This window comes from Cyprinodon tularosa, unplaced genomic scaffold, assembly GCF_016077235.1.
Source record: "Cyprinodon tularosa strain WSP-4 unplaced genomic scaffold, ASM1607723v1 ctg6, whole genome shotgun sequence".
NCBI classification, from domain to species: domain Eukaryota; kingdom Metazoa; phylum Chordata; class Actinopteri; order Cyprinodontiformes; family Cyprinodontidae; genus Cyprinodon; species Cyprinodon tularosa.
In genome coordinates, this window is record NW_024039340.1 from 3412641 (window position 1) to 3437013 (window position 24373).

The window sequence follows — 24373 nt, forward strand, 5'->3', positions numbered from 1 at the left end:
ACAAGCCGGCCTCCTGTCTGCGGCACTGTCTGCGGTCAGCTACAATTTGGGAGAGGAGCAGGGGAGCGTCTCTCAAGGGGGCGGGACGTCGACACTCTGGAGCAGAGGTATTTCATTGCACTGATTATCTGCAGTATTTTTTGATGCAACTTTTCTACTTCTGTTATTTGCTGTTGTTTCTAAAAAAAAAAATGCATAACGATATTACAGCTTTCATTGATTTATTTCAAACTTGAAACTTTGTTTAGCCTGTAAGGTGTAAAAAAAACAAAAAAATAATAATAAAAAAAATTTACCGATTAATCGAATCGAATCGAATCGTGATGTATTCATGAGTATCGAAAATAATCGAATCGTTGGGTCAGGAAATCGATACTGAATCGAATCGCCATGATGGATTTGATTTAGACCCCTAGTATTTAGAGTAATTTTAAACTTTGATAATGAAAATAAGAGTGTAAATATAAAGCCTGCTAAATGACATGCTTTATTTTTTGGCTTTGATCAGCTTCATGTAGCAGAAACCCTTAGTTTGTAGTCGTTAGAGGTGTGAATACTTTTTTTAAAGCTAGCTCTGATTGGATAACTGTTGATTTAACTCACCCCTTTGTCCTCAGCGCCGGCGGCCTGGAGGAACTGGCCCGGGTGGGGCTGGACGGGCCTTTCTCCCCCACCGCCGGACATCTCCAGCTGGGCCATCTGGGCGATGTACTCCCTGTAGGCGTCTCGATACTCCGCCTGCTGCTTGTCGGTCAGCTTGCAGATGTCATTGGAGGATTCCTGGGAGTTGAGGCTGGACATGCTGGAGGTGTGGTGGTTGGTCACCTGACAAACGACAGAAAAACCTTCCTGTTGGTAAAGACTGCAGAGAAAACACAGAACTAAAGTTCAGCAAAACATTGCTGGTTCAGGACCCAGATGGAGCAGCGCCGCTGCAGCTCTGGGATCACATCTAAAGCATTTCACAAAGCCAGATTTTTAAAATAGCGGCAGAGCCAGCTGTCTATGTGCGGGTGTTTGTTCTTTTTTAACAAACTGGGAACAGGGAGGGTGAAAATAACAAACGCGGGGGCCCCTGACACCTTTAGGTGTGCTGCACTCTGCATATGTATTTTTAATTCTGTCAAACGCGACGTCGGTTTCCTCCTGCTGTGCTGCGTTCAGGGTCAGAGCAGCGCCGAAGTGAAACCTCTGAGGTCACAAACATGCTGGCTTCCTGTAGGGGCGATGTTCTAAATGCAACAGACTACCTGTCTTCCTTGGATTTCAGGTGACAGACCAACACAGAGGATGATGACTGAGGGTCTGGCCTTTGACTAGGCCATTCTAACATGCTTCTATCTAATCCCTCCATTATATCTGGATGTTCAGGGCCGTTTATCTTCATAGTTTAGCATCCAGTAGGTTTGTTTCCTTGATTTAGCTCCTCCCATCACCTCTGAGCAGCTACTCTGTTTCTACAGAGCTTCATCCCCACAGCATGATGCTGCCACTCTCATGTGTTGCTGTGGAGATGGTGAGTCTTCCACATACCACAACAATGTATGCAGCAATAAGTAATTTAATTTAATAAGCAGGAAAATAATATCATCTCTAAATTATGAGTTTTGCCCTAAAATTATTTTGGAATGCCCTAAGATTATTAGATTATTAGACTTTATCTTCATTGCAACAGATTCTGTCTTCTTCATTTAACTGGTTTAATTTTAGCGGGTCTAAAGGAACCCAAAGGCGTCAGGAGGACTGACCGTCCACTGGGAGTTGGTGCTGCGTCTCGGAGGCTCTTCCAGCCCCGCTCCACTGAGCTCCTCGAAACTTAGGTTGAGGCTGAAGGCCCCCGTTTCCCTCTGGGGCCCCGCCGGGCGTCTGCTGGGCTCCCCCTGGAGCACGATGCTGCCTTGCTCACTGGCTGCTCGGCACTCCTCCTGAAGCGCCGCCTGCGTCTCGGCATGTCGCTGCTCCATCACCTGGAAAGAAAATAAAAAACTTTCGGTTTCAGGACGACGTTCTCAGCCTCCTTTAGAAGGTGAAAAGCTTGTTTTCTCAGAGCAGTGAAAGAACGTGTTTATTAGTGGAGGGTTCATAGAGCTGCTCATCTGTCCTTCCCTCCCCGACAATAACCTCCCTTCATCCTCATATCAGGCGGCCATCTTTAGCCAGATGGCCGCTTCCAGCATCCTGGCAACACAACACTGTTTTTTTTGTTTTGCTCTACGTCCACTGAGCTTTCCAGATGTTTCTGTGAGAGCCCCTCAACATGAGCCCAGAGTCGCACACATGTTTGTGATTTCTGGACTGCAGGATGATCTTCTCCTAATATGGATTATTAAATCCCAAAATCTTTGGTCCGTTTATGAGGAACAGCTCTCAGTAAATGTCAGTGAGACTGAGACGTCTCAGTATAGGACAGCTCAAATATGCACCGCTATTCTATTTCTTTACTCTTCGATGTATCAAAACTACAAACTTCGAATATTTGGGATTTATGTGACAGAGCAACAGAGTGGAGAAGAAATGCATAGAAGGAAAGTCATTTTTCTTAAATTAAGTTTATTTCTCCTCAGTCTGAGCCGGTAATTCAGATTATGTGCTGATAGAAAATGATCATTTAAGTTTAAAATAATAATAATTAAAAAAAAACGGAAATTAAATACAATCCAGTGGACTTTGTTTCCAAGTTTGAAGACGTGTCGCTTCCCATCCAGGAAGCTTTTTCAATTCAAAATGCCAGAAATAGGGTTGAGTTTCAGGTTTTATACAGCAGCAAAACAAAGCCTTGTTGACACAGACGAATGGGTCCACCCCTTTTGATGCCCCATACCTGTCTATGTCTCTGAAAGGGGGGCTCATAAAGGGAATTGTTGGCCTGGCTGAATAGGCGAGGTCCCCCCCAGGGGTTGGGGTTGCGATGATAGCGGGAAGGGATCAACTCTATCGCCCTCTGTTTAAAGTTGTTTTTTCTTTCTTAACATAGATGGCTTCCTTCTATAATAAACTCTGTTAATTGATTTCAGGCACAAGTTATAAAATAATATAATCAAATAAAGAAAAATTTATGAATTTTTAGATCAGTTTTTGCAGTGTAACATGTTTTAATTCATTTTTTATTAAATAATGATTCTAAAGAAGTTTTAATCGTTCCCATTTAGTCAGAACCTTCTAGAACCTCCCTTTGCTGCGGTTCTAGCAGAGGCGTATTCCAGCCTCTCACACCTGAAGCGTATTAAATCAGTCAGACTGGATGGAGAGAAGTCATTGCCACTCATTCCCTGCAATGCTTTTAGTTGTAACTTTGACTAGGCCATTCTGACGCATTGATATCCTCTGATCTAAACCATCCTTTGCATCTCCGGTCGGATGTTCAGGGCCAACCCAGTCTCAGGCCCTCTGCTGCCTCCACCATGTTTTTTTTCCTGAATTTAGCTTCACCCATCAACTCTAACAGAAAAGCATCCCCACAGCATGATGCTGCCTCCTTCAGTGAGGAGTTAATGTGCTCATTGTCCTCCTCAGAATCCTGTTTGTGCGTCTCTCAGTAAAGGACGGACGTTCCTACATGGACTCTGTGTGACACAGAGAGCCAATCGCCTCCTTGGCTTTTAAAACGCTGGAGAAAGTTTTCATTATCGAAGTTAGTCTGTGCTTCAGTTCAAAGTTTGGAGAAATCTCGTCTCACCATTCCTCTGAAAAGTTGCCAGTCACCAAAGTTCATCTCCATCTCTTTCTTCAGCTCGTCCAGGTTGCAGTGAGTTAGCACGCGTCCATTTATGTTAGCCTGCAACACACATGGTTTCAATACATGAACACAGAGAGAGAATATTTGTTGAAAAAGCACAAAGAGGACCCATTTTTTTAAAATCGTACCTTTGCGATTGTTGCTGCGTAATGAGACAACATGTTGGGGTCCATGCCATCGATCTGCTTGAGGCGTTCGCACACTCCGTCTGTCCCCAAAGAGCTGAGCGGCACCGCCGGACACATCTACACAACAATAAGCAGAGCTCAGCCATCAGTTTCTCACAGAAATCGCTCTGTTAGAGCAAATCGTTCACACCGACAAGCTGGTGAGTGCAGAGCGAGCAAACGTTCCTGCTAAACAGACATGCAGGCACCACCAAAGAGGCAAAACTGCATCCCTCTCAGCCATGTTTCTATTGCTCAACTAATGCAACGGCTCGCCGTCCTGCTGACGATGGAGATGCTACACCTTCCTCCTCTTTTCTTCCTTCCTTCCTTCAAAAATTAACAAACTTTTTGTTTGTTGTATTTTTTCAAGTAATAACAGTAAATGTCAAAACCATGGAAACACAAAGAAGGGAACATCAATGTATAGGTCATCAGTAACCCGTCACTGATTAATAGACGTTCTACTTCTCCCTGTTTCTGTTGCACGGATCTTCCTGAGTTCTTAGTAGATAGATCAATCAATATTAGTGTGTTTTAGTTGTATCTGTATCGAACCATACGTTCTAATGTTCGCTGATTCATTGCCGCATTAAGTTTGAGATCAGCTAATGCACATCTACTCCCTCCATTTGCAAAGCATTTAATGTTTTCTTTGATTTGTTAATCATTTTTTTCTCTTTGTTTAAACTGAGACCTGGGAAATATTTTCCATCATTCGGTCATTTTTATCATGTAGATGGAGGAAGAGAAGTCATATCAGCCAGAAGAAGAAAAATCTCAGCACATGACATTATATTGTTTTAAGCATTATTTTCAATAAAAGTTTGTGCCTTCCTTTCTAGTTCCTTCCTTCATTCTTAGTTCCTTCCTTCCTTCCTAGTTCCTTCCTTCCTCCCTTCCTTCCTTCCTTCCTTCCTTCCTTCCTTCCTTCCTTCCTATCAGCCAGAAGAAGAAAAATCTCAGCACATGACATTATATTGTTTTAAGCATTATTTTCAATAAAAGTTTGTGCCTTCCTTTCTAGTTCCTTCCTTCCTAGTTCCTTCCTTCCCTCCTTTCTAGTTCCTTCCTTCCCTCCTTTCTAGTTCCTTCCTTCCTAGTTCCTTCCTTCCTTCCTTCCTTCCTTCCTTCCTTCTTTCCTTCCTTCCTATCAGCCAGAAGAAGAAAAATCTCAGCACATGACATTATATTGTTTTAAGCATTATTTTCAATAAAAGTTTGTGCCTTCCTTTCTAGTTCCTTCCTTCCTAGTTCCTTCCTTCCCTCCTTTCTAGTTCCTTCCTTCCCTCCTTTCTAGTTCCTTCCTTCCTAGTTCCTTCCTTCCCTCCTTTCTAGTTCCTTCCTTTCTAGTTCCTTCCTTCCTTCCTAGTTCCTTCCTTCCCTCCTTTCTAGTTCCTTCCTTCCTAGTTTCTTCCTTCCTTCCTTCCTTCCTAGTTCCTTCCTTCCTTCCTATTTCCTTCCTTCCTAGTTCCTTCCTTCCTTCCTTCCTATTTCCTTCCTTCCTAGTTCCTTCCTTCCTTTCTAGTTCCTTCCTTCCTTCCTAGTTCCTTCCTTCATTCTTAGTTCCTTCCTTCATACTTAGTTCCTTCCTTCCTTTCTAGTTCCTTCCTTCCTAGTTCCTCCTTTCTAGTTCCTTACTTCCTTCCTTCCTAGTTCCTTCCTTCCTAGTTCCTCCTTTCTAGTTCCTTACTTCCTTCCTTCCTAGTTCCTTCCTTCCTAGTTCCTCCTTTCTAGTTCCTTCCTTCCTTCCTTCCTTCCTAGTTCCTTCCTTCCTAGTTCCTTCCTTCATTCTTAGTTCCTTCCTTCCTTCCTAGTTCCTTCCTTCCTTCCTAGTTCCTTCCTTCCTTCCTAGTTCCTTCCTTCCTTCCTAGTTCCTTCCTTCCTTCCTTCCCTCCTTCCTTCCTTCCTTCCTTCCTTCCTTCCTTCCTTCCTTCCTTCCTTCCTTCCTTCCTTCCTTCCTTCCTTCCTTCCTTCCTTCCTTCCTTCCTTCCTTCCTTCCTTCCTTCCTTCCTTCCGTACTAGTTAATTCCTTCCTACCTTACTTCCTTCCCAGTTCCTTCCGTCCTTCCTAGTCCCTCCCTTCCCTTCCTCATGTCTCCATCTTGCTCTATTAGCATCATTAAGACCCAGCTTCAGACTAAGCTCCCAGGCTTTGTCTCTGGCTGTGGGGGACAGCAGATCAGAGTTTAGCTGGACTCTGATTGGATGTTAGACAAAATGAGAATCATCCCATACAAAACTGTACACACTGGAAGGAGCCAACCTTCTGGAACAATGTTGATGTTATTCTAGTTTTACTAGAATGAAACTACAGAGCATTTGATAATATTCAACCTTATCATATTTGATGGGTTTTATGAGATAAAAGTAGAACATAGTAGTAAAGTGGAAGGTAAACAGTGCATGGTGCTGAAATGTATTTCTACTAAAAGTGTTAAACAGACTCAAACTTTGGATCATTTTTGAAAGAAAAACTTAAACCAGTCAGACCAGATGGATGAAGAATGTCTGAAAACATCTACTTATTCAGGCTCTTTAACAAAGGTCTGTGCTTTGACTAGGCCAGAGCTCTGCAACCTTTCCAAATCCAAAGACTTTTTCTTTTTGATCAAACATTTTTTCAAACTTAGCATTAAAAAAAGTGGTATTTGCAGCAATAATGGAACAAAATTCCTTCCATAAAACAACATTACAACATTGTTTTTTCTTTAATCACCACTCTTCGTTAATTGTAAGATTTGAGCAATCAGAACTAACAGTTGTCCCGGCAACAGCATCTTATTTCCAAGTTATGGACCCTTGAGCTGCACCTGAGGCTTTGACAGATTAGCTAGAGTTAAACTGAGATTAAGCTTCACACAGATGGATTCTTAGAGCAACTGGTAGGGCTGGATTAGACATAAGGGAATACAGATGCACATGACGCTGTTTGGGTTTTACTTCATAGGATGAAAACTAAGCATTGTTTTACTTCCACTTAATGATGCTCTACCTTCTGTTGATCGATCACATGAAATCCCACTAAGATACATTCAATTGGTGATGTGACAAATAATAAAAAAAAACCAGAAGAGGGATCAATAATTCGGTAAAACCAAACTGAATGTTGGTGAATCTAATGAGTCATGTAGAAGTGTTTTCCTACAGCATGCAGGTTGGTAGCAGTGTTAGCGTGAAAGATGGGTGGATAATGGAGGGTGAATTTAAAAGAGGCGCAGAAACCAAACATGTACCTGCTTCAGTTTGCAAGGCAGCGATTTTAAATGCTTGATTAGAAGATAAGAAGCAAACAGTCAGAACCACAGATAGGGACTCTGTGCGCCTCACGGCCGAGGCCGTACCTGCAAACAAAGCTGAAGGGCAGAAATGAACAAGTAGACAAACAGACAGAGGACAGCGTGGACGTGTATCCGCCTCACAGAGGCGCGTGAGATGACTTCCTTAAAGCAGCCACCGGCATCGGCGGCACAAACGTAGATGTTGAACTATTAAAGTAAGACGATTCTGTTTCTGCTGCAGCCCCTAATCTTTGCAGACAGAAAAGAGCCACCTTTTTACTCGACAAAAGCAGAAGTTCCAATTCAGGGAAGATTCAGACAGAGAGCGTGAATACATGTGTGAACCCTGCCGGAGTGTGAGAGTGATAAGGGTGTAATTACAGCTGGGCCGAGCTCAGGGCTGGGCAGGAGGATGGGGAAGAGGAAACAGAGCTCTGTGAGGGAGGAAGCATCTTGGTATGGAGATAAGCTCCACCAGAGCTGAGCTCATTGTCAGCGTACAGTACGCCTGTGTGTGTGTGTGTGTGTGTGTGCTGCCAGCCCCAACAGTCGCTCTGATGATAATCCCGACAGCCACGGGGAACCGTACTCACACAGACATCAGCTCGGTAATTACACTCCCGCTTACAATCCAAAGAGCCGCTCACCAACGTACAGAAACGGCACACGTTGGCGCTGCACAATATGACCAAGCATGAACTTTAAGGAAAGGGACGGATGCGTCGAATCTGACATTAAAGGGAAAAAGGAGGGCGAGATACGAGCAGCATAAAGAGCAGGATTTAAATACGTACAAACCCCCAAACTCCTGACAGATAAGAGGAAACTAAAACGTTGTGGACTAATCTAGGCTTCCATCGCTCACGCAGCTCCTCTCACTGCCTGCTGGCTGAGCTCTGATAAGCACAAGTCTCCTGAGTAGTCTTATCATTAAACTGTTCGAACAGAAGCTGCTCTGTTCTGGAGACGCAGAGGTTCACTTCTCTCTGCATCAGTTTTTTTTCTTAAATTGCTTTTGAGCAAGAAGGTCGTAGGTTCCTATAGAAACGTTCAGTCTGATCAGGATGTTAGGAGGTCACACCGCATGCAGTCTGCAGGCAGGCAGACACACACAGCCAGACAATATCTCCCATCTATTGGTACAGCTCAAACATTTGTTTCTGTTCATTTTGGTGATGATGGGGTATTGCTTTAACTACAAGAGATCATTAAAACATCTTTTTAAAAACGTTGAACAATTTCATAGAAGACGAAGTTCACCCTCAAATAGAGGCCATCGCTAAAGAAGCTGGCTATGTGTAGATGGAAAGTTGAGAGGAAGAAAAAACAGCAAATCTCTCCAGACCTTTAAATTCGTAGGGAAGCGGCTACAGGTGAATAAAGTGAATGTTATTGGTCGTTTATCAAGGGGGCGGGATTGTTGTGGCCGGTTTGTGGGAAGCATCTTCCTAACCAGTTAGCAACTTAGTGCTAGTAGGTTCCCAATGGGAAATTCCATTGGGACCAAGTAGCACTAAATTGGTGACTTAGAAACGACGCTGTCAAGGAACGCTATGGACAGCGGAAACATGCAAGAGGAGGAGAGTTTAGTGTCGGAGGTCGTGGATGAGTCTCCTCCGTCATCCATGTTTTATTTAGAGGAGGAAAGCGGGGACGAAGATGTTGTGGAAGAGGACGCCAGGGCGGCAGAAGCTTGGTTTGGTGTAGAAGGCTTCCAGCCGTACATGTTTGAGCCCTTGCCTCGAAACGCTGCCAGTTCTGTTAGCTCTACGCCTGCCGAAGACACAGACGTCCATCCCCGTGAACACTGGGACGGAACTCAATGGGAAAGGAAAGGATTCTGATTTCAACCGTTGCGTATATTAGCTGCGACATATGAATCAAGATGCTATGACCAAAAAATTTTGATTGACAGATGACCGTTGATATATGATTGGCTGAATAAAACCTTTTCACTATTTTCCCAGTGAAAATAAAGCGTTAAACCGGGTGTTTCAAATACGGGTCAATTAGCTTACAATCAGCATTTGGCTCCCTTCTCACTGGCAAAAAACGCAGGTCCAACCCCTCACTGGCAGCTGTGTCTAGTGATATCATCATGCTGGGTTAGCGTTTATGATGTCACCAGTGTGACAGAAATCAGGGAAGTAAACAATGGAGAGCAACATGTAAGGAATCCAGAGCGTAGTCAGTGTGCTTTATTGTTTTGCTCTATTATCTCTCTGACTCCCTCTCACCAGAGCTGCTGCATGTTTATCGAATGTAAACAGAGTTGTTTCTGCTTGTTTAAGCAGAAGCGAGTGGTGCGACGTGTTGACGTCCGTACCTTGCGTTCAATGGCGTCACGTAATTTAATGGGTCAGCTTGGCTCTGGTTTTCCCAGAGCATGCCGATCAGACTCGAGGCGATATTAACGCGGGTCGCTTACCAAGTCGTTTCACCAGATTAGACGCACGTCAGTGAGCTTTTCCAAATTCCACTAAAAGACGATTCTTCGCGGGTGCACCAACACGCACATTTGGACACGAAAAGGTCAGATTTCAAGATAAAGATGATTATTTTCCTCGAACAGTGAAAACAACACAACAGGAACTTCATTCTGTTTTAGCAGAGTGGACACTGACTGACATCACAGAGTAAATAAAACCAACCAGATCAGTTAAACTACTTGTCATATTTCTCTGTTTTCTCAAACGTTTAGATGTTCACAATATGAACCAGATGGCATATTGGAAATAAACCATTAACTCATAAGTCGGTGACTGTTTGGAAACTTGCATTAATCACTTAAAGTTGAAAATTTTTCTTTGTGATCTTATGGATTGCATGTTTTCTGCCAAGCATTCATGCATTTTAACATGTGATCAGTTCACCAGGCGGATAATGCTGGGTTACTCTGACTGCACAGTACTGAGGGAAGGTGCAGACTGCGGATGCTAATGCATCTCCTGTTAGTGGGGTTACCATAGCCGGGTCACAGGGGCTTGAGGGGAGGCCCTCCCTGGCATCCTCTGCAATAACATCCTGACATGGGTGCAGAACGGAAACAAAGGCTGCATGAGAAGGAGGATTAATGACGGCTGAATTCTCCACCGTACAGTTTATCAGATGACCTTTGACCTTCTATCTATTTTGGGTTTTAGCCTGTAAGATAGGAGTCTACATAGTCTGGCTAAAGTATTCACACCCTCACACTTCCTCACATTTTGTTCCCGAATTATTGAGATTTTAGGAGAAAAAAAAATAAATGCATCATAAATGTTAAAATAAATGTTTTCTATTTTAAGAAATAAAAATCTCAACAGTTTTTTTTTCCATCTGACTTCACTCAGAAACCCCTACAACCCCCTAAATAGCATTAAAAAAGTCAACAGAGTCTACCTGTTTTACATCTATCTTTGCTATTATAGCTGCAGATGTTTGGTGTTTGAGATTTAGAGTATGGAGTGAATTTTGTTCCATTGCTGGTGCAAGAAAAGAAAAAGGTTTGTAAATAGAAATTAAAAAAACAACTTTTCATGTTTTAATATAAAATAGGTCTTGAGAGCAACTTTGCTGTTCTCTGACTTTTTATTTTATTTTCAAATTAATTTTTTATAGTTTTATATTTTCTTTTTACCATTTTCTTTTTACAATTTGTATTTTTAGTAAGAAATCTTACAGACTGTTTTAAATTTATTTTTAAATATATATTTTTTCTCTTTTTCAGATTGAATTTTACAAATTTCATTATTTTTAAACTGCTTTTTACAGATCACATTCTCTTCCCTTCTGGGGGTAGACTTCCCTTAAAAGAATTGAAACTTTTTTTTAATCTGAGAAAACAGCAAATTTTCTTTAAAGAACTTTTGTTCATCAAGTATTTCAAAGATTAAATTTCTAGATTTTTTTTTGTTTTTTCAAATTTTAATTTACAAAACATTTTCTTTACTTGCAACAATAGCAGAACAAAATTCACTGAATACTTAAGACAACATTCAGGAACAACATGCATCATAAAGACAGAGGGACCCAGCAGACAGAGGCAGATCAGAGGGGATTAAAGCAGTTTTGAACATCCCCAATAGCTCAGTTCAATCCTCATCTGAGCATGGAGAGAGGATGGATCAACTGCAGATCCACCAAGACATGGAGGTCCACCTAAACCAACAGGCTGGAAAAGAAAGTGTTGATCAGAGAAGGAGTCGAAGGGTGACTCTGGAGGAGCTGCAAAGGAAACCTTGTAGGTGTGCGTCAGAAAACCCACCCTGAACATACAGATGAGTTTAGATAGAAGCATATTAATAGGAGAGATCAGCCTAGACAAAGTCCAGATCTAAATCTAGCAGAAATTCTTCGTTGAGTTTGAAAACCATTGTTCATAGATGGTTAGCATACATTCTGCCTCAGCTGGAGTTACTTCACAAAGAAAAATAATAATAATTGAACTTTAATGATCTCACACTAGTGAAATGTACCTCTGCATTTAACCTGTTCCTTTGGGCATCATTGGGCTGCCATTGTGCGGCACCAAAGGGAGCAGTGTGGGGTTAACGGTCTTGCTCAGGGACCCAGAGTGCCGGCTGTGGGGATCGAGCCGGGTACTTGCAACCTTCTCAGAGTATAAGAGCACTGCTCTAACCACTAGGCCAACACTCCCACAGAACAAAAAACAAACATGGAGGAGCAGTTTTTAGTTTTCTAAAATAAACTCCCACAAAGCTGTAAAAGTGCTAAAATGTTAAGTTGTTATAAAGCAACAGTGTGTAACCTTTGACCCCAGCATTACTAGAATATTGAGATGCAGTAAATGATTTTCAGCTCAATGTTCAATACTTGATGCGTATCAATGCTGTCTGGGGGGATCTTCTGAACTTGCCTGTGTAACTTGTGAGGGTCGGATCGATTTCTTCCTGGTTACGGCTCGTAACGTTAGCAAAGTATCTACAGGCTAATAGCTTTTCTCTTAAAGAGTTAAATTGGACTCAGAGCAGGAGGTGGGAAACAAAAGGATCCTAATGAAATTAACATCTATGTTGGATAATGTTTCCCAGCCCATGCATTAAGCTGGTGCTGAACTGGACAGCTCCTTCAGTGACAGACTGCTGCACCTTAAATGCACCAGGGAGCGTTATCACAGATCCTTATTTTATTTGTTTATTTGTGTGACCATTTTTTCTATTATCTTTTTGCTGCTGTAAACACCAGAATTTCCCCATTATGGAACAATAAAGGGATTTTCTATTCTATTCTATTCTATTCTATTACTGGTTTAGTAAATTAACCATTAAATAACTTAGTTTAACATAGTTATGAATTTTTTGTGAGAGCAGTAGCAATGCTAATTTGGCTTTAAAATTGTTCCTATGAAACAGTTAAGCTAAGCTAACTAGTTAGCCTTACTGTTTATATTAAGAGTGAGGTTTGAATGAACTCTAGTTTATAGAACTAACAAAAACTTTTACATTTACGATCAGTTTTTTCCAATCATGTCCAGCATTAGGTTTATAAAGATGATGACAAACATGGCTGTCAGAATTCAACTCTTAAAGGGGATTAGCTAGAAGCTAAAAAGTAGCCATCACAGGCAGTTTACTTTATCAGTTTGGTTCCACCCTCAAAGTGACAAAAGCTGACATGAGCGCCCAGAGACTGGTCTACAGTCGAATAGGAGAGATGCTACTGAACTTAAAAAGCAAACCAGCAGCCCAGAAAGAGAGCATGACACATACGGGTCCTTGTCATATTAAATCTGCGCACATATAACATTCAGAATGCAGGTGGAGAATAGTTTATGTGGGTGAGCTTTAACTAAAACTGCTATATCAGTATTTATTATGAATGACTTCATGTGAATCCATCTCTATGAGTCGTGTGACCCAGAGCGCCGATTAACAGCAGCCTGAGCTTCCTTTAAAGGGGTGATAGAATGGTTCTAGGGTAAGTAAGTAAACTTTATTTGTATAGCACTTTTCACAGACAAAGTCACAAAGTGCTTCACATGATAACATAAAAACAACACAAGTAAAAACAGATAAAATGCAATAAAAGCTATAATAAATAAGGGAATAAAACAACAGGCTATGTGCTTTGGAAGGCTAGTGAAAACAGGTGTGTTTTTAGCTGCTTTCTAAAGATATCCACCGAGTCCAGAGAGCGCAGGGACAGGGGGAGTTCATTCCAAAGACGGGGTGCCACCGCTTTAAAGGACCGGTCTCCTCGGGTTTTAAAACGGGTCCGAGGAACCATAAGCAGGTTTTGACTTGAAGACCGTGGACTACGGACCGACGTATACGGCTCGATCAGACCTGTCATGTAGCCGGGCGCCTGTCCATGAAGGGCCCTGAAGGTAAGGACCAGGATTTATTTATTTTTTTTTATAAAAAAAAAAAAAAAAAAAAAAAAAAAAAAAAAAAAAAGGACCAGGATTTTAAACTTTATCCTGGAAGCAACAGGAAGCCAATGTAGGGACTTCAAGAGAGGAGTTACATGGGCTGTCCTATTTGTACGGGTCAGGAGTCTTGCAGCAGAGTTCTGGACAATTTGTAGGCGACCCAGCTCATTCTTGCTCAGACAGGTAAACAGGCTGTTACAGTAATCCAGTCTTGAAGAGACGAAGGCATGGATGATTCTCTCCAAATCATCGTGAGAGAGGATTTTCCTTACCTTGGAGATATTGTGCAGATGGAAGTAACAGTTCCTGATCAGTTGTTTTGAGTGTAGCGCAAGGGACATCCCCTCATCGAAAATCACTCCAAGACTACGCAGACTGGATTTGGCTGAGGAACATAGATCACCCAGGTGCTGGGTGCCGGGTATCTGGTCCTTCAGGTCTCTAATAGGATATGTAACATTGGTTGGTCTGAAAATGTCCTATTAGCTGTTCTATGAGCCCTAATGCAGCCTGGTTAAAAGCCCTAGAATGAAACCACAGGTTTTCTTCTTTTTATGGTATGACCATGAATATTTAGATGAGCTGTGCTCTGATTGGTTGGTTTACAACGAGCGAAGCTTCTGAGCAAAGAGGTATCATAGCAACAAGCACTCACTCACTGAAACATCAGATTGTTGGTATGGTAGGGTGACCAGACGTCCTCTTTTTCCTGGACATGTCCTACTTTTCAGACCTAAAAAAATGTCCGGGGGGAATTTCAAGCAGAACCGGGTCGTGAGCTCCGGGATTGGACTGGTGCAGGGAGCCAGCGGGGGAAGGAGCGACCAAACCTGAACCGGTAGCCTGGACGCAGGCAGCCCTGTGCTTTCAGCCCACTGAGGACGGGTGGCTCATGGCTCTCTGCTGAGGTCTGGTCCAATCAGCGGCCCAGCAGTTGACACTTCATCCCAGAACCAAAACCTTGCCTTATTTGGTTCTGGCATGAAGTGCCAGAACCAAATAAGGCAACATCCTCGAGTTTACCTCGGCGCTGCGTTTGGATTCTCACTGTTTATGGTGGAAGTCTAGAATTGTGAGATTTGCAGAGAAAGGAGGTCTTGATGCGGTTTGAACTTCTCTGTACGTCCATTTCACCGACTGAACTATTCATCTATGACAATGGAAACGCAGATTTGCATTCTATGACCCCTTTAAACACCAAAGCTAAGCTAACAGTTGTTGTTAGCCAAACAATGAGATCTGACCCTCACCTGATCAGACAGGTTTCTGGTTCCCTGATGTAGGAATGAATCTAAAGCGGCTAATGTGGCCTCGTTTTGTGATGCTTTTTGTGTGTTTCCAGGAGTTTCAGGGGTTTTAAACCTGGTTTAGCGCCCCTAGTGGCTAAAGATTACACTGTGTTGCTTTAAAATAGAGATTAAATGCTTATTTAGAGTTGCCTTTGTCTAAACATTACTTTAAATTTGTGATCCAACTTTCTTTCATTTTAATGTTTTATTGTCTTTAACTGTTCTTTTTCAATGATTATTTAAATACCTCTAGGCTATTGCAATATACTTTTCTCTGTTTTTATATCATGTTTCTTCATGTACAGCAATTTTAATTGTTTTTTAAATGTGTCACATCAATAAATAAGCTTGCCTTCATTGAATTTTATATGTAAAAATGTTAAGTTTTTGTTTCTTTACTTCACAATAATCCACTTTTTTTTGTGTCACACATCAAATCCCAATAAAATACCTTCAAGTTTGGAGCTGGAATGTGAATAAAGATGAAAAAGGTCCCGGGGTGTGAATACATAAGCATAGAAGCATCAGCAAGAAGAAAATATTGACATCAACATCAGGGGAAAAAAGCAAATCAGATTTAAAAAAGGAGGAAATCGAAGCAACGAAAGAAGAAAAAAGAAAAAACGTGAGACACGAGGAAGAGTTGAAAAGAAAGGGAAGGTAAGGCTTCTTTGGTTTGTTCATGCAGCAGAGCGACACCATGGACCAGGATGAAGAAGAAATACTTCAGCATAGAGAACATCTGCTGCTGTGATCACAGGAAACGTGAGCAGATTCTGGTGTTTCTTCTTTACTTACTAGTCCGCTGGTGTCCTGAGGTGGGCTGGGCTGTTTAATGGAAGGACGCGAGGATGGGGGAACATGATGAGGGTAATGTCGTGGCAGGTGGTACACATGATGGGGGAAATATGGCTACGGGGGGAGAAAGAAGGGAAATTATGCACATTCGTTTGGGGAGACAAGAGGAGGCCAACAGAAATCATAAAATCATAGGGGGGGGGGGTCATGCAGACAAGACAGAAAATGTGGGAATTGTTTTGGAGTGACTGGTTTTATAGACGGCTGATGGAGGAGCGCTGCGTCTCACCCGGTTGTAGAACGGGTGCTGGGGGCCCGTCATCCCGCTGAAGTAGGAGCTGTGGGGCTGCAGCGGCAGGGACCCGGCGAAGGAGCCGCTTGGGGAGCAGGCGGCGGAGAGCTGGCCGTACCCGGACTGGGGACGGGGCGCTGCCTCCTGCAGGGACAGCGTGGGATAGGTCACCCCTCCTAAATGCATCTGATCCCTGGCCGCACGCACGTCTAAGAGAGGGCGAGGGGGGGGGGGAACCAGAACACAGAGGAGAGTTTATCAGAGATGGCGTCTTGGCGACGACTATAAAGACCCTTCAGATCCACCCACGCTTCAATCATTCGGGTTTATTCTATGATCTCCAGAGGGGGAGTTAAAACAGAGCAGAAACACTTATCAAACATCAGATGCATGCAAGAGGAAACTTCTTGGATGCTCAAAGTCCTGCTGGGAATTTCAAGCATGTATCCGGTGTCCTGCATGCCCAAAATGGACTTTTATTCCAGCTTTCATTACTGAGTGGATTTGTTTTGGGGGTTTTTCTGCACAGATGTTCTGATTTTCTGTCCTCCTGGATTATCAACCAGGAGGTGATTCTCATACATAACCTGCTGCTCCTCACCATCCAATCAGACAAAGCGGAGCGCATCGACACGTAAACAGGCTCGGGTAAAACCTCCCAAACGAAAGCGAAGGAGCACAAAGACGGAACAGAGCGGCTCTGTGTGCGCAGGCACCAGAATGTCTCGTAGTCATACAAGTGGCAGCTGAATGACGCGCCGAGTGAGACCCAATCCCGCCTGTGAACACAATGGGACCCTTATGATGTGAGTCAGGCTCAGGGGCGGGTATCGCTGACAGCGCTGCCCACTGGCTGACCACAGGACACTGAGCATCAACCACCAACCGCTCGCTGGGGGCTGACTGGGCCTGCAGGGCTGCTCCGCTTCCTCTCCCTGAGGAGGTGGAAACGCACACCTTTACACGCGTTTGCAGCCAACCAGAAGTTTTCATACTTCCTAAACATTTGGTCAGATTTTTTATTAAAGTGTGGCAAAAGTGGGAGGTGGAAGGAAAATTATGAAGGTTTTTTAAATACTGCAGCTAAAATTCTCTGGGTTTGTCTCTTCCTACTTCTATTGATACTTGATTTAGGTCTGGACTTTGACTAGGACATTCTAATTCATCTTGTTGAAAGCTCAGGGTGGTTGTCCTGCTGGTATGGGGTGAATTTTACTCCATTATTGTTCTAATAAGAAACCCAAAAAAATCTAGAAACTTAACTTTGGAAAACATCAAAATATGTTTTTTTTAGACGGTTTAACGTTGATGTTACTTTCAGATTTTGTTGTGTGACTTAATTTTTTTTAATCATGTTTGTGTTTTATTTCAGATAATCTTTTTTTTTTTTTTTCAAATTTGTGTTCTTGAGGGTGTTTAAAAAAATGCATTATATTTAAATTGCATTTACCAATCACATTCTCTTCACTTTAAGCCCAGATCCAAGGCTTGCTCCAGATGTACACATTTACTAAGAGTGTTGCTAACGTCCAGCGGACCAATAGCTGAAAACAGAAATGAAGAAAATGGGATTTGTAATACGGAAATTCTAAAGAGTAAAATCTTTACGGCTCTAGCCAAAAAACAGAAATTTGAAAAGAAATAGAAAATAATAAACCTTTAAAACAATAAAAAAAAAAAAAAAAAAAGATTTTTAAAATATAAAATCCACAAACGGTGTTTTGGAAAAATAGTATATGAAAAATAGAGAACTGCAAAGTTATAAAAAAATTTTGAGACGTTATTGAAAGTTTCATTTCTTGGTTGCACATTTTTCAAATTTCATAAAATGTCTTCTTTGGTGCAATAATAATGGAACACATTTCACTCCATATTCTAGGAAGTGAACCTCCACCCTAATTCTTCAGGGAATTAAATCAATCCATCCTCCCCATTATGTCTAACCAGCTTTCCCAATCTCTACTGAAAACAAAGGATCCCCACAGCATGACACTTCTACCACTCTGCTAAACCTAGAGTACGGAGCGTTTAAGCTTATGTGCAGTCTTTTCATACCACTTGTGCTGATCTACCTGAAGGGCTGACAGGAGGACTTTTTTATAAAGGCCCCATATCCTGCTAAATCAACTTTTCTGACCTTTAAACTGCTCTAAGGCTGTTATTTCATGAAAATCAGGCAGGGTGGTATTCTATCTGATTCATGCACGTCTGAGTAAATCTAATGAGTTCTGCTGTCTGTGCAGCAGAGAATATCTACGTTAGAAGGTTCGCTCCAGAAAGCACCTACCTAAACAGCACCGTGCCGGCGCTGTAGACAAACCATTCAACTTTTCCACATGTTGTCACATTACAACCACAGACATAAATAGATTTTATTGGAATCTAATACAAAAGAGCAAAACAGATCTGAAGTAGAAAGATAATTATAGATGATTTCCTTTCAACACAAAGGCATCAAAAGTATTCAGCCTCCTGAGTTCGTACTGGTACCATACTGACCTTTTGCAGGTCTGTCATGGTTGATCTCTACCTCTCAAGCTCAGTCAGATTAGAAGGAGAAGGTTTGTGAAAAGCAGTTTTCAGATTCTGATTGGGTTTGCATCTGGACTTTGACTGGCCCGTTCTAACACATGAACAGCTTGTTTTTTTTTAGAGTTCCACTGTAGCTCTGGCTTCACGTTGAGGCTGGAATTTGAACCCCCGCCTCAGTCTCCTTTCTTTTGCTGACTCCAACAGGTTTCCTTCCTGAATTTGGCTCCATCAGCTCGGACCATCCTCCCTATGTCTGCCGAAGAGAAGCAGCCCCAGAGCATGATGCTGCCACCGCCATATCTAACAGTGGGTGTGTTCACAGTGATGTGCAAAAGCAGCTTCTTCCACATGTTTGCTGGGTCCCCATCAGGACTTCTGACTATCAGCAAACTGGACTTCATATTGTTTTCTTTTAACAACAGCTTTCTTCTCACTATTCTTCCATAAAGACAACGTTGGTGCACAACTAATAGCTGCACAGATTCTTCCAAAGCATCTTGAATCTCAGTGGCTCATCCAGAGTTACCCTCATGGCTGTAAATAAACTGTAAATAGTAAATACACTTAATTGAATTGAATTGCTTTTTCTTTTAACTCCTTGTCAAATATGGGGAATGACAATAAATTATTTTTTATAATGAGAAATTATAATAAATCAGTTTTTTCTTAGTTTTGAAGGTAATAATAATAGTAAATGCATTAACATTGGATAAAGACTGCTTCATATGTCCAGTCCAGTATAATGATTTAACATACATTTTCAGCTTCTGGTCTCAGATTTTGGATCCTTTAGATCAGGCATCCCCAAAGTTGGTCCTGGAGGCCCGCTGTCCTGCAGGTTTTAGAGGTTTCCTTGCTCCAGCACAGCTGATTTTAATTGAAAGCTGATTAACAGGCTTTTGGTCTACTGCATTCATTACAACCAGCTGTGCTAAAGCAGGGAAACCTCTAAAACCTGCAGGACAGTGGCCCTCGAGGACCGAGGTTGGGGATGCCTGCTCTAGATTATCAATCTTCATCCAGCAGCTCCATAGAACTAATGTTCTCTGTCCAACCTTTGAGACCTTCAGAGCAGCTTCCCCTGTACTGAAACTATGCTACAAATTAGGGAGAAACTGGAGGAAAGTGTTTGGATTCATTTTAGTGAGGCTTATGAAAGCAAGCAGAACTTTTCACTTTGTTTGCAAAAAAATAATAAAACAGTTAATGATTTTTCCTCACATGAAATCTTGTAACAGAGCATTAAAACCTAAATAAATTAAAAGAATTTGATGACTTATGAAGAGTCTGGAGTTACTGGCTCTACGTCAAGCTGCAGATCTTGTCCTCCATGAGTAAAGCGAACGGACTAGTCCGTCCGTGTGGGTGGGACCGTTTCAGTGTTTTCACCACGCCAGCTTCACACTGGGCATCACTGACGCTCCTGTAAGGCCTGAGATGCCGCTTACGCATCCCAGCAGCAGTGGTGTCTCCGAGTCCAGCACTGATGCTCTTTTACGTCACAGTGACTACTAGCTGTGAAATCTGGAGAAGAACGGCGGAACAAGCTGAGCCGAGACAATGGAGGACTTTATTGTTCTGTTTTAACAGTCTCTGGTATAAAAACAGTTAAACACCCGCCTGGTGTTTAACTGTTTGAAAACGAGACGAGGAAACAAACAGCAAACTGTGAATTATGCTAAGCTATTAGCCGTGGAAAGAACAAAAAAGACAGATCAAAGGTTTCTTTTCTGAGAAATTTTTAACAAATCAAAGATGTTCTCTAATGTAAGGCAGGGTCTGTAACATTTATGACCGAAAACAGCCATTTTTGCAAAGCCATATAAAAATAACTTAAAGCCTCTAATGATCCATGAGCTCTAAAATAAAAAACTATGAATTTATGATAAACAGGAACTAAAGAAAAGTTGGTTTTAAAACTAAATAGAAACACAATTTATCGACCAGGATTGTTTTTTTTAACACATAGTTTCTAACCTATTCACTTGATAAATAGATCAATAAATAGATAGAATAACAAGTACTTTTAGTGTCATTCTGTAAAAATTCAGTTCAATTACTACATGAAAAGAAATCTGAAAACCTGTTAAAACATAATTTGCTTCTGTCCTTGCTGAGGGTCTATAGAAGCACTCATGGTTCTGGAGCTGCTGGATGAAGATCGCTAATCTAGAAGATCTATAATCTAAGACTAGAACCTGAAAATTTATGTCAAATCATTATTCTAGACTGGACATAAGATGCAGACTCTTTTTATCCAATTTTAATGCATTTAGTATTTTTATTAGATTTAAAACTAAGAAAAAAACCTGATTTATTACCATTTCTCATTATAACAAAATCATGTAATTTATTGTTAATCCCCAAGTTAACCACCAGAACTGCTGTCATCATTTTTCCTAAATAACGTCAAAGCTTAAAGGGGTCATGGAACGCAAAACCGAGTTTCCATCGTCATAGATGAATAACGATGGACGTTGTTATGTGCGTCGGGCACATTAATTATTTTTGTTTCTTTTTTTTTTCCCTTTTAGTGTTGTATAGACCTTAGTTGAGTTTAACTTAAATTTTAGAGTTGATAATTATTTCTTTTTTCTTTTGTAACTGATTCGATTACGTTAATTGGTCGTGATATTGGTCCGCCTATAAGTAGGCTGGGTTTTTCCCCCTCTGGGAACCTTCTGATCGAGCCACCGTCACAGAGAGAGCGTCCAGACGCGATGCGCCTGTCTCCCGTCTTTGTAGGCCGCCGCCGACCTCCGTTAGCCTTTGTTTTTGCTGATTTTTTGTAACTTTGACCTGGTGGGACCGGTTGTCCTGTTTTTTTTTTATATATTTTTATTAGAGTTTTCCCGTTAGTTCGTTACTAGCAGAGGCTTCGCGGCCCTGTATAGGGTTGGCCCTCTGCTGTACCGTTTTGTTGCTTTGGATCGGCTCACCAGGTACAACTTTCTGTTCATACTTTGTGTTTTTTTTTCTCTTAGAGTTTTTTTTTGGACACGGGGAACTGGGGAAAAATCTGACTCTCTGTTTTTTATGTCTCTTTGCAGAAAAACAAAACAACTGATCTAAAAACAAGTTCCGGAGATTAAGAATAAAATAATTCTTTTGAACCTCATGTTTGTCTCGTGTCCTCAAATACACCTCCTTTCTCTGCAAATCTCATAATTCTAAACGTCCACCATAAAACGAGCGAATCCAAACGAAGCCCCGATTTGACGTAAACTCAGGGATGTAGCCTTGTTTGGTTCTGGCCTGTAATTTGGTCACGCCCCGAAATTGACATCCAGACCAGCCCACTGGTTCAGGCCCAAGAACATGAATAGAGGTAGATGGAAGACACCAGTTTAGCTGTTTAGCCTACAGTTGGGTTTACTTCTATAAGAATTACAGAGCAGGCAGTTTCTATATTGAAAATAAGCAAGAACCATGGGCGTAAATGCAGCGTTCCCAGGGTTCCCACAGCATAAGGCAAGTTAAATTTGCGACTTTTTAATGCCACTTGAAATAAAAATTTAAGACCAAATTTACAAGAAACACAAGAAAAATCTGCTTGCAACAACTTAACCCAAAGGTTTATTTTAACATAAACCACTGCACTAATGTTTCAGATTTTGAAAAGCTTCCCATACAGGAAGAAAGCTAAAAACACACAAATGACAGATATATTTTAACAATTATTTAACTGAATTCACAAACTTTGTTTTAGCAGGAAACAAAAATCTGTTTTAAAGCCCCAACATAACCAGTGCTAAGTCTTTTTTGCAGCTATTTTTCTTTGTATGGTTTTCTTAGTATGTTTGATTTGGTGATAAGTGGAGGCGTTGCAGAGACAAGGGTGGAACTAAACTGAGAAATACCGGCTGTTTCTCTGTAACTCCATTTTGACGCTTTGTGTTTCGTGCTTCGCATGTGCGACTCCACTGCCTTAATTCCCATCGTTCTGAGCTTGAATGACTTCTTGCACTAAATCCACTGAGCCTCATGTATGTTCCCTGGTTTTAGCCATGGAGAAAACTCTTGGCTGGAGACAATTTTGCTTACATTTACACTTGCTCTTATTTTCCAGACAAAAGGTTAATGGCACATCTCCCAAATGTCCCCCCAGCAACAACGCTTTTATTGGTTCCGCTATCGGGACGGAACCAATAATGGCGAGCCGTTATTTTTTTTAAATAAAAAAATTGTCAATTTTAATGTTTTATTTAGATTACAAACATAAATCGAAATAAAAATGATCCTATTTATGATGTTTTAAAAATTAAGAAAGACTGATTTAAGACATTTTAATACCAATTAAGGCCTTAGTTTTATTTTGAAGAATTCAATGCCTTTTAAGACTTTTTAAAGACCCGCGGGAACCCTGGTTCCAGGCCGCATGGAGAAAGGGGGAATTTTCACAGTTGTCCCAAGGAGCCGAAGACTTGACAGTTATTGTTGTGCATCAGAAGATCCCTGCAAAGTTTGATACTCGGCTGTTCATGTGCTCGAAGCATTTTAGCAAAGACAGCTTTTAAAATCTTGGACGGTTCAAAGCAGGATTTGCTAAACTTCTTTTACTGAAACGAGGGGCTGTTCCCACCGTGAGGCCGTCACAACCACAATCTGGAAGGATGATTCTGTCACTAAGCTGTTGATAGCAATGCTAGCATATCTATGGTGACCAGATTAGGGTTTCTGAAAATCAGGAAAAAAAATTTTTTTTTTTGGGGGGGGGTTTGGGGATTCCAGGGGGCTGGTCCAAGCCCGCACAGTCAATCTCACACATCTGTGACTCTGCACCTGTGTCTTACCTTAATACCTTTCCTGTGATAATGCCCCTGTAGATGTATTGTTATCATTCTTCTATCTCCTATTAAATGAGATCACATTGTACTATTAATTCTAATATGAACTGTTTCACATGAAACACTGACTGTAAAATCTATTCTCACCAAACTGTGATAACTGTGATTAAATTCAGTGTAAACAAATGCCATATGTTGCCACCCTTCAAAGATTACTGCCCCCCTCTCGCCACCCCATAAATATTTTTCTAGATCTGCCCCTGATCCTAAGCGTGAACTTTTAAAGATATAGTGGAGGATTATCGTGAAATTTTAAAAAAGACCTGCCCTCTCCAAAAAAATGAACATGAACAACCCCGTACCCGTTTCTGAGAGGGAACGCCTATTAAATGCGTGTAAGAGTGTGCACGGGCATGCACAAGCCTATTTCTCCTCGAGGTGGTGCGGGGACGCAATGATAAGGCGGTCACCCGGATGGATCTCATTTCACCCATATTTATTATAAGAAATTTCCCGGCAAATAAGACTACTGGTACATAAAAAAAAAAAAAATCATGACATGCTTGTATGTGTTTGTGCTGCAGCAAAAATTTGGACATCTTTGCAGGGTAAATAAGGATCGTTGGCCACCGTTTAACTACTAATGAAGCAAATTACAAAAAAAAAAAAAAAAAAAAAATCGAACTAATCTTCCCAGGAAATTTACAATTTAGAGGTTTATAACTATGACTAGCAGTTATGTGAAGTGGATTTCTCCAAGTAGCATGTAAAACTTTAACTCTCGAGTAGAAACTTTGCAACCGAGGCATCAATGGGAAGCCTGACCTGTGCTTTCAGTGTACGCAATCATGTGAAGAACCTCCCAAAAACGCTCTGGTCTTGTTTTTCTCTTCTGAGGCCTTTCTTTTCTTCTCATACACTTCGTAGAGACTTTTTATCTTATGACTCTCGGCCATTTTCAAAGAACGGCGGTGAGAAAGGTGAGCTTCAATGACTGTCTGAAACCGTAGCTCACCACAGATACGCGCCTGAAAGTGCGCAGAAAAAGATCGCTAACCGGACAAGCACATAGGACGGCCTTACATAAACACATCACCAGAATGATTGACAATTAGGAG

The 24373-nt window shown here is 41.6% G+C and overlaps 1 protein-coding gene across 8 annotated transcripts in view; it reads right to left on the bottom strand.

The window, feature by feature from the left end:
- The window catches only part of kidins220a (kinase D-interacting substrate 220a), a 127182-nt gene that overhangs the window by 6083 nt on the left and 96726 nt on the right, over positions 1-24373 (bottom strand). For 4 of the 8 annotated variants that reach the window (XM_038306984.1, XM_038306982.1, XM_038306985.1 and 1 more), the window contains 7 exons: positions 15934-16145; positions 15645-15758; positions 10149-10208; positions 3865-3981; positions 3677-3775; positions 1749-1967; positions 604-825 (listed from right to left, as the gene is read on the bottom strand). In XM_038306984.1, the coding sequence (XP_038162912.1) occupies positions 604-825; positions 1749-1967; positions 3677-3775; positions 3865-3981; positions 10149-10208; positions 15645-15758; positions 15934-16145 (1043 nt within the window). Of the gene's footprint in view, positions 1-603; positions 826-1748; positions 1968-3676; positions 3776-3864; positions 3982-7139; positions 7173-10148; positions 10209-15644; positions 15759-15933; positions 16146-24373 lie in introns of all 8 variants that reach the window. The other 4 variants (XM_038306987.1, XM_038306989.1, XM_038306988.1 and 1 more) reach the window with 4 other exon arrangements.